General features: G+C 43.4%; 2 protein-coding genes across 3 annotated transcripts; one reads left to right on the plus strand and one right to left on the minus strand.

The window, feature by feature from the left end:
- Positions 1–1,585: 1,585 nt before the first annotated feature.
- Positions 1,586–8,677, minus strand: LOC6624123 (LIM homeobox transcription factor 1-beta). Of its 2 annotated transcripts, XM_032435056.2 has the most exons (6): positions 7,710–8,677; positions 3,392–4,196; positions 3,116–3,330; positions 2,874–3,061; positions 2,537–2,813; positions 1,586–2,469 (listed from the first exon to the last, which is right to left on the minus strand). In XM_032435056.2, exons 1-6 carry the CDS (start codon positions 7,744–7,746, stop codon positions 2,255–2,257), a joined length of 1,737 nt encoding a protein of 578 aa, XP_032290947.1. In that variant the 5' UTR covers positions 7,747–8,677; the 3' UTR covers positions 1,586–2,254. The 2 variants fall into 2 exon arrangements, with proteins under 2 accessions (XP_032290947.1, XP_002046910.3); XM_002046874.4 differs by lacking the exon at positions 7,710–8,677 and having other exon boundaries at positions 3,392–4,722.
- Positions 8,678–10,470: 1,793 nt separating this feature from the next.
- LOC6624377 (probable cytochrome P450 12d1 distal, mitochondrial) lies at positions 10,471–12,381 on the plus strand. The gene is made up of 4 exons (XM_002046875.4): positions 10,471–10,611; positions 10,681–11,021; positions 11,080–11,196; positions 11,250–12,381. Exons 1-4 carry the CDS (start codon positions 10,540–10,542, stop codon positions 12,268–12,270), a joined length of 1,551 nt encoding a protein of 516 aa, XP_002046911.2. The 5' UTR covers positions 10,471–10,539; the 3' UTR covers positions 12,271–12,381.
- The last annotated feature ends 1,659 nt before the right edge of the window (positions 12,382–14,040 follow it).

Here is a 14,040-nt window from a genome sequence, read left to right on the forward strand (position 1 = left end):
AACTCTACAAAAAGTATTATGACAATGAAAAATTATTAAAAAATTCTTTTTGTCAACCATTTGCCATTGGCTGATTGGCTTTTGAAAGCCTTTACGCTGTTGACTTGTCCATAAAAATCAAACAGCAATCGATTTTTATATATCTTGAGTTTGAGTAGATATTAAATTTGCATAATGTTCAGTTAAGCGATTTGCCAAACGGTTCATAAATATATAAAGCGCTTGTCCATTAAGAAAATGTTTTTTGGATCTGGTTTCCACTATGCGAGTTGCTAAAAAGTCTCAAAAGTTTGTTTGGCTTAAGAATTTCGTTGGGATTTAATAATTTTTATTATCTATCTCCGATATCTTTTAATATTTACTTTTGAGTCTCAGTTCTGATCTCTTTGTTCAGAAACCATTTTTTATTTACATAAATCTTCCTTTTATTTGTTTTTTTTTTGTAAGTCTGGCAAACAGACATTGGCCGGATGCCCATTACTTCTGGACATGGCGGTATTTAATTACGTAATTTGTTCACTTAAAAGCGCGACAGGATCCTTGAAGCGACACGGTCAACTCTTTCGTAGCGTGTTAAAATGCCACTCGATTATTTATAGTAAAAAAAGTGAGTTCGGTGACAGGACATGGGTAGAAGGACTTAATGCCAAGACACTTTTGCCAGTCATTTACATTGCACTGCGGCAGGGGGGAGAGCGGGGCTTGCACTTGTTTGGTCCTTCCAGCATTTGATTAATGATGTGGCCCTGCGTAACGATTCGAGTAAAGTTTCATTTGCCGCTGATGTGCATTTGAAAAGCGTGTAAAAGAAATTACTTATGTGCATGCACATGTGTGTGTGTGCCTGTCTGTGTGCGCTTGTGCCCGGATGCATTGCTGCTCGCAAGATTCGATGGTGGTTAGTGCTCTGGCCATGAACCGAGTGGTGGTGCGGCCTAGCCCTGTGTTTAGCTACTTTCACGTCTCGGCCTTCGACTACCTCCCGTTCCGCGGCAGTATCGGTGTCGCAATTGGGGTATAATCTGGTTAGCGGCACAAATGATGACGAGCGGTAAGGGAACAGTACGACGACAACATTTAAGCACAATTGCTGTGGCTAATGTGACACATATTGTGACAAATTGCATGAGGCTGTTCGACTTAGGGTGGGGCAATGGGTACGGCTATGTAAACACGTGTTGTTCTCCGTTGAAATTCAATAAGGGCAGAAAGTTTCAAATCAAGTTTGCTATTTGCAGAATCTGCACTCGTTTAATCGCTTGTTTTTAAGCTTGATCAAGTTGTGAATATTTCATAAGCAAAATGGGGATCTCTGATACTTCTAAGCATTTATGCTTATTCCGATATCTTGCAATTGTTGCCTTATCTAAATGAATTGTCTGTCAGTTTATTCCCTTTGCTTCTCATTTATTTCCAATTTCTTTCAGTTCATAACATATCTATCCCAATGATATATCTTATGTACTTAAACTCATTAAACAAATATGTTGCCATATGAAATGTGAATTCTTGCAGTCTCTTTAATCTACATGGATACACGTTATTCCAAGATATATGAAACATAGGATCCACACAAACTAAATGTAGCTTAACGATAGTTTAAGTAAATATTAACATTCAAATAATACTTCATGAGCTTTTTTCATTGACTAGAACAATTAATTTTTAGTTTTTTTTTTTTGTTTTCATGATTTGAATTGAATTCAACTCTCTATTCTGGCCCGGCCCCTTAGAGTTATTGCATGCCAATAGTTAGTCGCCCCCAATTTCAGCCAGGCTTGGTGGCGGCTGAGTTGATGGGGGATGATGGGGTTCGCTTGAGTCAGCGATTGACATTGACAGGCCGGCGCTGTCAACAGGGTCGCCCGGGCGCACACACATAGAATGCGGGCGAACAATGCCTGACGAATCGGTATTTTACGCCCATTTAAAGCATTATGCCCATCTCGGGGTGGTTGTGGCTGCTGCTGTGTTAAATGCTTTGTTCTTGTCAACTGAGTGGAACGAATTTCGATGGCTGCACCTGCAGGACAACCAAAAAGTCTCGCAACCTTGCGCTGGGTGGTTGCACCGGATCTCCGCACCGTATTGGGATCTGGCTCGGGCTCGGGGTTGGGTCCTGCACGTGCTGCTGCATTTAGCGAACGGTGCCGCACCACTATTTCAAGCGAGTTTTTAGCACATTAACATTTTGTTTATTTTACAAATACTAATTTTGATTTTGGCTTAAAATTGTTGCATTCTGCTGGCGAGACTAGTGGTCCATGGATTCCTTGCTGCTGCCACCGCCGCATTCGCCGTAGGCGCCCAGCTCTTCGGGCCTGAAATAGGAGCTCTGCATGCTGTAAAGCCGATCGATCGGATTGATCATTGGCGTTTGCGTGAAGGGACCCATCAGCTGCTGAAAGGTGGCATAGCTCAGTCCAAGAATGGTGTTCAGGATGGGCTCACTATTCTTGTTACAGTTTTCTGTCGATTTTTCGGAGATTTGGCTTAGCTGACATTTTGCTGGAAATTTTGCTGTTTTGGCACTTACCCTTGTTGGTCTCCATGCAGCTTAAAGTGCCCTGCTCCTGTTCGTCCTTGATGTTGCAACGCAGCCTCGTCAGTCCGTCAGAGTTTGTGGAGAATGGCGACTCTTGTTGCGACTCGCTATCACTGTGTGCTTCGTCCTTGATTTTGGCAGTCAAGCTGCTGTCATGCGACTCCTGTGAGTCCTGCGAGTGCGAGTCGCTGACACCCTTGGCCGGCGGCTCCTGTTTGGCCTTTTTCTGTATTTTCTTAACTTTGGCGCGCTGATTTTGAAACCAGACCTAAACAGTATTTAGTACAAATTAGAGCATAAGAATATTCTGCTAGTGCATCATATTTACCTGCACAATCCTTAGACTCAATCCTGTGTCCTTGGCCAGATTCTCTCTCACCTTTCGACAGGGTTTGGGTGATACTTCAAAGGACGCCTTGAACGCGCGTCGCTGCTGGGTGTTTAGTATGGTACGGGGTCGCTTGGGGCCCCGTCTTCCGTCCATTTTAGGTGGGAACAGGTCATCACCATAATAATCTATAAGCATACGCCATAAGACAGAAGTGGGAACAAATCGATTGGATGACTCACCGTAGCCCTGCAGCATCTCCACCTCCTTCTCATAGTCGAAGCGGCAGAAGAGCTGTCCCTGCTTGACCACGTACTGCTCGCCCTTCTTCAGCAGCGCCCCGCAAACGACGCAGGCAAAGCACTTCAGATGGAAGATATTCTCCTGTGAGCGCATCACAAGTTCATCGGCGGCAATTTTATGGCCGCAGCCAAGGCAACGATTACGCAAGTAGAGTCTGTGAATTGGAATCTCTCTTTACTGGTCACTCTGACAGCCAGACCCACCGACCCACCTACCTTTCGTAGTCAATGCGACAGTAGAGCTTGCCGTCCCGCGCATAGCAGGAGTGCACCAGATGCAGCGAGCAGGCGGTGCACTTGAGGCAACCCTCGTGAAACGAGTTGTCCACCACGCGCATGATATAACGATCACAAATTGGTTGGCAGCAGAAGGTGCACTGGTTGAGCGCTGGACCCATGCTAATGCCCATGCTCATGCCCACATCCCCGCCCATGGCCATGCCCATGACCGTGTGCTGCTGCTGCAGTTGAGGCGCTTGCGGTGTGTGCGGTGCTGTTGAGGATGTCGGCGGCGCCGTGGGAGCCGAAAAGCCCTCCAAGTCATTGAGACTGCATTCGCCCAAGGTGACGCGTTGGCTCAGCTGCATTGGCGGACCCGGCCCCGGTCCCTGTCTAGTCATTGTCATCGTCAGAGCTTGTTGTTGTGCGGTGGCCATGCTGCTGCTGTGGTTGATACAACTTCCGTTGACATTTCGGCTGGCTGACGCCATTTTGTCATTGTGGGAGTTGCCGGAGCCGCCAGCTCCTGCTGATGTTCCTGCAGCTCCTGCTGCTGTCTTGCTGGCTGTTGGCTGACAGGACGCTGTTGCTGTTGTTGCTGTTGTAGTTGTTGTTGTTAACATGCGCTCATTTCCGTGCAACAGCAGTTGATTGTGCCCCATTGCAATGGGTCCTGCGGCCGGCTGCTGCGTGTGTCCAGCTCCAGTTACATGCTGCTGCTGCTGCTGGTGCTGTTGGTGATGCTGGTGGTGGGGATGCTGCTGCTGCTGCTGTTGCTGTTGACATTTGATGTCCATTGGAACTATTTTGGTTTTTGCGGTTGTGTCATGGACCAGGCCCATACATGCAAATGAGAAACATTTCAGTTATTTTTATTTTCACATTGGCATGCAAATTGCGGCCAAGCGTGTGCGCCTGCCTCAAATTTACAACTGCGGCCTGTTGTCCGTGGCAAAAACTATGTCCCAAACGGGATTTGCATTTGCGGTTCCACTTGGCGAGATGCTGCTGCCCCACACACACACACACACACACACACACACTCACACTTACACACACCCTATTGTGAGTGTGACCATTTGCCAACCATTTCGAGTTGTAGTAAATTTGTGGTTTTGCAATTATTGAAATGACTTTTGTAGCGAAATATGTGCGTGACCGACCGTATGCATATGTCTGTCCCATTGTCCGTCTGTTTGGCCGTACTGCAAAATTCCACGCACTTGCTTTTATATGGCAAACGCTGCGTATACGTATTGTTGTTTGTGCGAGTGCGGTTGTTCGAGTTGGTGGCAAAAAATGACTGTACATTTGTGGCATTTGTTGTTGCTGCTGCTGCTGCTGTTGGCTGTTGGCTGTTTGTTTGGCTTTTTGTTGCTTGTTGTCTCAATTTATGGCAAATTGTTGAAATTGTACGGTAATTTGTTTGCCACTGAGTGCGTGTGTGTGTGTGTGTGTGTGTGTACCGTTTATCTTGCTTCGTTACGCGCTTTTTCAGTTGTTATTGTTTTGCCTTTATGCGCAGGTTTCCTCTTTTTTTATTTACTTGACATGCATGTGTGCAAATACATACACACACTTTGACTCTTATATCTGTCCGTCTGTGTGTGCGTGTGTGTGCACAGGACTTCACAATCTGCGTTTGTCATTTTGTATTTAAATGATTTCACATGTACGTAATTTCATTAAATTTTCACAAAAATTTCTGTGGCATGCAAAATTTATGCCAGAAATATGTGCAACATTTTAAAGTAATTTACGTTATCAATTTGCATTGTGGTCTCACGTGTAAGAAATACAATTTGTGTTATGTGCAAATTAAAATTCAGCCACAAATCCCTTTCACATCCCACTACTTTAGTTATTAACCACGAATTTACCTACCCAGATGGCTCGAAAAATCTGATAACTATTTATTGGAATTCATTAAGGTAGGCATGTGTTCTAGATTAGTGATACTTTTTATACTTTAACATATGCTTTTCACAACTGTTGGTTGGAATTTCCGAATTTCCTTTTACAAATAAGGTAATTATCGAATAAGTGTCAGTCTTTTAGCTCGAATAATTTAAACTATGTCTTTAATCAGGACCAATATTTGTATGTTTATATGATAATATCGAAGTTCTCTCCGGCTTACTCATTTTATTTAAGCATTATAACTTTAGCAAAAAAGTAAAACTATTTAACTAACTAAATAATAGAACTGTCTAAGCCTGTCTGGCCTACAGCTTAGATATCATACTGTGCGATACCCCGCCTTTTGGACTCGAACTCTTGGTGCTCATGTCCACACGGCTATCGCTAGATCAATTGAACAGATTTATTTCTATATAAGCATATGTTTTGTAGTTCCCGTAGTTCGATTGTCAAGAGCAACTGCTGCTGCTGCACTCTCATCATCGCATACATTTGACTTGGGACACCTCTTTTAATGCGAGCTACTTTGGATTGCTGCAGTGCTAATCCGCTCAGCTGGCGCACCTGTTACACTTTTGTCCTTTGTCCTTTGGCTGTTAGGAGGATGTCAGCATGTTGGCTGGACATGTCAGCGCCTAGCATCAGCGGATTTGTGTGGACAAGTGCAAAGGCGACATTGATAGACATTGCCGCTGCGCTTTCGCCGCACTAATTAGATTCTAATGTGCAGTAAAAATCAGAAGGGCGTTGCGGAAATCACCCTGCCAGGCGACTTATAACTAAATTATAATAGAATTTACGAGTAATGCGTGCGCTGGCTAAACGAGACGCCAGAGATTCAACCCCTACGCTTGGCTTGGCTCACCCCGTGCCTAAGATATGTGTGGCCTGCCAGGGGATGGCAGGGTTAGGGGCGGGGGTAAGGATTCATTACGTTGGTTACGGCTGCTGCTGCTGGCGGCATATGTTGGCAGTCTTCGGCAGCAGCGGGCGTGCGGAAACCCTTGCCAGGATACTGTGTGCAGCCGCTGCCGCCGTTTGTCAGTCGCTGCTGAGTTGTTGCCGGCGACTGGCGTTTAATTTAATCGGATTTGGGCGGACAATGAAATTATGGCGCCGTTTTGTTGTGCCAGCGATACACATAAACATAAATGCTTTGTTTTGGCCTAATCTTTGACAGAAGTCAGCATTTGTTGTTTGCCCACTATAAAATGTGTCCAGATTTTTGGCCCGCTGCCTGCTCGACTTAAGCACACTTCGCTCAAGTGGCAAGTGCTGCACTCGCTGACAGTTTGTGCTCAAACAACAAGTACTCACTATTTGGTAAGAAAAATATAAGTATATTTAAAAATATGCGAATTTCGTCAGGTATTGTTGTGTTTTATTTATATATAAAATCGATGTACATAGTTATACACATTTCTTCGAGAAGCAAGAATTTTTCTCAAGAGAGTGGGCGGAAATGGTTTCTTAAAAAAATATGAAAATATATATTCAGGTGTTTACAGCTCTTGTAGTCTCCAATTTATGCATGACAAGCCCAGTCTGGAAACCCAGTTATTGATTATTGGAAATAAATTTGTTTAAATCAAGAATGGGTTGCCAATCGACTTTTAATGTCAGTGCAAAACAAAAATTTTTGAAATGTTCTATGATTAGCCACCCTTTCGAGTTTATTCGAGTTATTTAAAGAATCAAATATTTTCCAGCGCTCTAACCCAAAATGTTTCAAAATCACAAACGTAATCATTGCTTAAAGAACGTTGCCTTAATTATCGCTTCTCATAGATGAGTGTTATCTTGTTTTGGGAGTTTAAAAGTATATTTTAAATGAAACTTTTCTAATTATATGGCCCAATTATGTAGCCCTTGTCTCATAGCCCCCAAGGGGGTGCTGTCGCACATTTCAAGAGTGTTTGAACTTACTTTTTCTACATTTTGTACACAGTTAGTCGATAAACTAGAATTGATAGAATTTCGCACATAAACATTAATTCTTCTTTTTTTCTTTATATTTTTAAGATCTACGAATTATTGTATTGATATTTTATATCGTTAAATGTCTTCACATTTATAGAATTGTGTAACAAGTGTCAGATATTGGCTGGGAAAGTAATTTAAATTTAAATTTATATTAAATAATATTATTTTTAATAAGTAGTAAGCTGTTCTATTATGACTTTACCTTCCGAACTTAATTAATATCTACGGAAATTCACTAATTTTATCGAGACTTGCCCCTTATGACAAAAGTTAAGCTGATTTACGTTCATTTTAAATACTTTGCAAAAGGCCGTCGGTAAAATCGAAAGCTTTTGCCGTTGCGACGGCATTTATTATGTTGCACGGCCAAAAGGCTTTATAGTTTTGGCAACACAGACACACCAATACTTACATAGGCCTATTTGCATGGGATGCTGTTCGTCGATCATTTTGATGGTTTCTCGCAGCCACCAAATGTTCACAAGCACAAACTGTCCGCAGGTCTGAGCCGACTTTTAATATTGTTCTAATTCGTCAGTTTTAAATTGAAACACGTTTTTTTTTTGCGTTGCTCTTGACGGCACTTTTCACGCTGTTTTATGAATGTTATTGGAGGTCGCGCCAGGTGAACTGCAGGTAAATATGCATCGGGATATCTTTCGAATGGCTGAGAGTGGCCAGCGTGAAAGGTATCGTCAGGCCAGTTACGAAACGCGATGCTTGAATGATTACGGACCTCTGATGTTAATGAAATTTGTTAAAAATCATTTGCTCAGTTCGGCCAGACGTGGCTATCGACTGCTGTGCTCGAAGCAGGAAATTTTCTCAAAATGGAGGAGAAATATCTGTGTGTGTGTGTGCGTGTGAGTGTGCTTGTGTGTGGGTGCGCCCCCAAAGCGTGGCAACGCCATTTTATCCGACGTTTGTAACAACATTTCCTATGCGCCCTTCCAACCCCAACATCAACCCCAGCCATGTCCATGTACGTGCACACAAGCAGAGGCCAGTGGGTTTCCCCGCTTCGTGAGATTCGCCAGTTGGGCGCATGCGCTGATCCTGGACCCGTTCTCGTTCTCGTTGCCCGTTCCCGTTTCCGTTCCAGGATTCGGCTTGCATTTTGGGGGCGCTTGGTGGGTTTTGCTTTTGTTTTTGCACTTTTGACTTTTGTCTTTGTTGCCATTCGGTTTGTTGTTGTTGTTGATGTTGTTGTCGTGCTTTTATTTGATTTGTTGTACGTATTTTGTATTGACAAAGGATGTTTGGCTCGGCGATTCTGTGCTGCGTCTCAGCAACAACAACAACAACAACAGCCCGAACATCCCTGAAGAGAATTTTCTCTAGCATCGAATCTATGGCAGGGCCATGCGTTCTTTCTGATGTTTTTTTTTTTCTATTGTCATACAATGTTTTAAATTTATTGATTTTTAATGCTGCTGCTGCTAGAGCCCGCAAGCAAATTAAAGTCTCTGCTTTAATTGGGTGCCCATTTCAACGCCCGCTGCCCCGCCCACAGCTGCGCTGTTTTGTTTTGTGTAGTTGGCCGTGTTAATGACTGATAAATGTCGGCGCGGGCTGCCGACACTTTAAACTTTGGCCAGATGAATTTGGTCTATTTAACGAGCTGGCTGGCCAAACTTTAATGTCTAAGCTGGCCGACTCTCGTCTGGCTTGGTCTAGCCGGTTGACTGGATGCCTGACTGGCTGACTGCCTGACTGCCAGCCTGCATGCCGGTCTCTTGTTTTCCGAGGCAAATTCTCTTAAAGTTGTAAACGTGAATGTGTTACTCACAATTAGTGCAGGCGGCCGGGCCACTTAGTTGGCATTTACTTTGGGTGGCAGCTTCTTAGCCATCTTCGCCCCGCTTCTCGACCTGCTTTCCCTGTGGATGGATAATCACCATAATTATGTGTTTGCTACTTTTTATAATTCATTATCACTGCCGCGCCACACAATGTTTTGGTCATTTGATTGTGCTTTCCCATGACTGTGGCTGCTCTTCGCTAAAAAGAAAACTATATTTTTGTAAGATGTAAGATTTTGCGTATGCTAACTTTATTTTTATTAACAGAAAATATATTTAATTTTTTGCAATTTTTAAATAAGCTACATAAGGTAAGTCCTGGCGTAAGTTAGCTATACTTTCTAAGTGAATTATATTAATAGCAATAGTAAATGAAGGAAAAAGTATAAGATTCAGGTTGGGTAATTTGAGTGTTGAATCTAGAGGTCAAACCATAATCAAAATGGTCATAAAAATAGCTAAAATACTGACTAAGTGCAGTTAAAATTCTACGAAAAGTTGTAACTATGGATTGGGGATTCCTATGGCGCAGGAAGATATTTGTTCGCTTCACGGGACCATTGATTCATTTAGGTCAGTGGACAAAAGAACCTTGTAGCTGCGTAAGTAGTCGTCTCTTTGTAAATAATTATCTGCTGTTGTTTAAAAAATGATTGCCAACATTAACAAAGAATCCGGTAAGTATCGAAAATCTACAAAATGAGCTTTGAATCTACAATAAAGATCGGTAGGCCTATATCTATATATAAAAATTTTACAAAGTTAAAACAGTTGAAAATTTTGAAAGCTCGGCTTATTTACGGCTTTAACTAATGATCTTAAAATTTGAAAGAACTAATGATCTTAAAATCGGAATGAAATATTCAGGGCATATCTTGGGCGAGCACAGAGAAATTAAATTTTTAAAAGCTCCTAAGAACCAACGTATTTGTATTATGTACCGATTAATTATTTTTTACAGTGTGTGAAGCTTTTGTTATCACGCGTTAATTTAATGACAAACATGTGCACAAGTATGTATGTGTGTTTGTGTGAGTAAGTATTGGTAGGCGAATATAATCAAGAGAAGCTATGAATTATGCCGAGTCATATAAACAAAGCATTTTTTGCCCGATATATTCATTGTGACCAGGCAGCTTTTTAGGCCCAGAGCATTTTGCTGACAATGACTGAAAAAAAAAAACATTCAAGATATTTGTTTTGCCTTAAGCATGCCCAGCGAGGTCCCATACACAACACAGGCGATGATAAGCAATAGAGTGAGAGTGACAGAGAGTGAGAGAGAGAGAGATGCCGCTCCACAGTTATTTGTTGATCTGGTTTGTCTCTCACCTAGCTTCGCTCGATTCGTATATAAAGGTGCGGAGAGCTTGCAGTAATTTTTAGTTTGAGCGGCGCTTTGGTCAGATGCAGTCGCAGTAGGAAACTGACAACAAAAAAATGTCTTTTATAAAAGCGCGACAAATTGCGTTGGCTGGCGCCAGATCTGTGCACGCCGCGACAGCATTCAACGTGAGCTGCATTTGATGTAGGGTTAACGGAATTGCATGAAATTAAAGAATGTGAACCTTTTTTTCACAGCCGGCCGATGATGTTGCTGCTGCGCAGGCGCGTCCCTTTAGCGAAGTGCCGCGACCAAGGAAAGTAAAGATCTTGCGCGGTTTTATGCCCGGCGGAGAGTTTTATGACAACTCGTTTTTGGATTTTGCCATCACCATGCGTAAGCGCTATGGCGATCTCTTTATTATACCGGGTTTTTTTGGACGGCCCGATTTTCTGGCCGCCCTCAGTGCCAAAGACATTGAGACGGTGTTTCGCAACGAAGGTATTTGGCCACAACGCGAGGGCCTCGATTCATTGGTTTACTTTCGCGAGAAAGTAAGGCCGGAAGTGTTTGGGGAGTTGAAGGGCCTCATAGCCGCGTAAGTAGTCGTCTGTTTATTAAAAATGATCAGCTGTTTATTGGATCTGTTTGTGCAGGCAACACGAGGGCTGGGGCAAGTTTCGATCGGCTGTGAACCCCGTATTTATGCAGCCCAGGGGCCTGAAGATGTACTACGAACCGCTGTCCAACATTAACAATGAGTTCATTGAGCGGTAAGTTTGCAAATATTTAAGATCATTCAGATACTTATGAATCGTTTTCACAGAATTAAAGAGATACGCGATCCACATACTCTGGAAGTGCCCGCTGACTTTGAACAGGAAATAAGCCGCCTGGTCTTTGAGTCGATTGCATTGATTGCCTTCAATCGTCAAATGGGCATCATTCGCAAGAACCGTGATAATCCAGACGCCTTGAGTCTGTTTAAGTCGTCGCGACAGATATTTCAGCTTTCCTTTAAACTGGACATACAGCCCTCTCTTTGGAAATTCGTGTCCACGCCCACCTTCCGTAAACTGATGCGCATTCTTAACGAGAGTGTGGATATTTCACAGCGTCTGATTGAGGAAGCCCGGCTGGAGGAGGAGCGGCGACTGCAGTCTGGAGATAAGAGCGTAAACAACAGCATGATGCAGCGACTGATAAATATTGATCCCAAGGTGGCAGTCGTCATGGGTTTGGACTTGCTTTTGGCCGGCGTGGACGCATCTTCCACATTTTTGGGTGCACTGCTGCTGTGCCTGAGCAAGAACCAGGATAAACAGCACAAGCTACGCGCTGAGCTGATGCGTGTGATGCCAACCAAGGAAACGATTCTGGATGAGGAGAGTATGAAGGACATGCCATATTTGCGTGCCGTTATCAAGGAGGCCCTGCGCTATTATCCCAACGGAGTGGGCACCTTCCGTAACTGCGCCACGGACGTTACCCTTTCTGGTTATAATATACCCAAAGGCACACAGATTATGGTTGGTGCGAATGTTCTGATGAAAGAAGAAGCGTATTTCCCACAAGCAGACAAGTTCCTGCCCGAACGTTGGCTGCGTGATCCCGAGACGAACAAAAAGGTAGGGGTCACTCCGTTTACGTATCTGCCCTTTGGCTTCGGACCTCGCATGTGCATTGGCAAGCGTGTGGTGGATCTAGAAATGGAGACCTCGCTGGCCAAACTGATACGCAACTTCCATGTAGAGTTTAACTACGATGCCTCCAAGCCATTCAAATCATTATTCCTTATGGAGCCAGCCATACCGTTCCGCTTCAAGTTCACCGATGTGGACAACTAATGCGAACACACTTACCTAAGATTGTACATATATTATTTAGTCAAGCGATTCCTAAAGTACTTAAAGTATATACTATAAACTATGTGTAACATATATATGCGAACATCATAACTTCGACTAAGCAGAGTCCTATGGTGGCGGAATTTATTTGATATGTACATATTATCGAGATGTTTGTCTTCACATGCGGATGGCACCGATATTTCGGGTTTAGTTTAATTATTTCATGTCTCGAACGATTCTAAACCGATGTGCGAGTGAACTTGAATTTTTCACGCCTCGAGCTGTGCAGACGACAACAGTGGCTGTCGTCAGTCAACCCTCGCTCCCTCTTCACACTGCAGAAACAAAAGTTTTGCCACTTTGTCGGCGCGTAGCCTAGCCATAGACAAGTCAAGGTTTTGGATGCGACTCCCTTGCTCCCTGATGCTGTGTCTGTCAGCCGAGTTCTACATTACTGCCGGCGTACACTTGCTGCCGCTAATGACTAAGATTAATTTGGGTCACTGTGCTGCCCGGCTGCAGCCGGGTGCCATAGAAACGTGCGCCAGTTATGAGCGCCTAACTCGTGCCTTTCAAATGAATGAACGCGAATGCAGCTACTCTTAGTGCATGCGTTTATGCCGTGAACAAGCGGCGGGAACTATCAACTATATATAGACAAAATCAATATGCAAGGTATTATATTTACTATACTAAGTATATACATATAGTCAATCAACATTGTTTTAGTCTAAGCTATTTTTCAGCGATATATATACTTTATGGGCTCGCAGAACTCTTTTATACATTGAACATTCTGTAACAAGTTTATAATACTCCTTTAAAACTGGGCTTTCGAAACTTATCAAAAAACAAGAGGGGTTTTCGGAAAAAGAAATACGTTAATTTCATCGCATATACTTTGTATAGGATACTTGCATATTATACGTGCGACTAATATGCGTGTTTGTGTGTGGCGGTGTTAGTTTGTGTGTATGTGTGTTATGCTACGTGTGTGTGTGTGTGTGTGTGTGTGTGTGTCGATGTCAGGCAGCCAAACAGCTGAAATTGTTTGGGGTTAATTAAGCGCGACATATGTGGCATTGTATGCATTTGTGCAGCAACTGTGGCTGCGACTGCAACTGCGACTGCGATTGCGATTGGGATTGGGATTGTGACCCCCGACTCCAGCGGTTGGCGCACGCCCACAAGTGTGAATAGGCCCCGGCAGCCTTGGGTTTCGGGCGCTAAACAATACCCCATAATAGACAAATTACGGCCCGCGTCGGTTCATTATGTTGCAATTGCGGCCGCCGATGCATTTATGAAGCTGCAAAGCTGCAGCGCGTGACTATGTGCTGCTAAATTGATTTATGAGTGGAGTTCTGTTCCAGTGCCTCGGCCTGGTACCTGTTGAGCTAATCGGGTGGGTCAGCTAAATAAATACATTTTTATGTATTTTATATGTATTTATTATTGCTGCCAAAAAAAAGAGCGCACGTTCTGGAATCGGAGAATATATAAAATACTTGGCATTACAAATTGTTGAGATTTATTTTTTTTGGCCCAACGCCCGTATCCAAATCCCAAAGGGCTGCCAAACGCCGTGGGGCGCAGCGCGTGGCGACAAAAGTAACGCAAAATTATGCGTTTGCTGCTGACCAGCACAAGGACCAAGGACCAAGGGCCGTGGGCGTCCTTGTTGTTATTCCACGCCGGCAACAGGCCTAAAAAATAAACAAAATCATTCACCTTAAGGCGTAATAAAAGTTTATGGCTGACAATATA

Source organism: Drosophila virilis, chromosome 3 (assembly GCF_030788295.1).
Source record: "Drosophila virilis strain 15010-1051.87 chromosome 3, Dvir_AGI_RSII-ME, whole genome shotgun sequence".
Lineage (NCBI taxonomy): Eukaryota > Metazoa > Arthropoda > Insecta > Diptera > Drosophilidae > Drosophila > Drosophila virilis.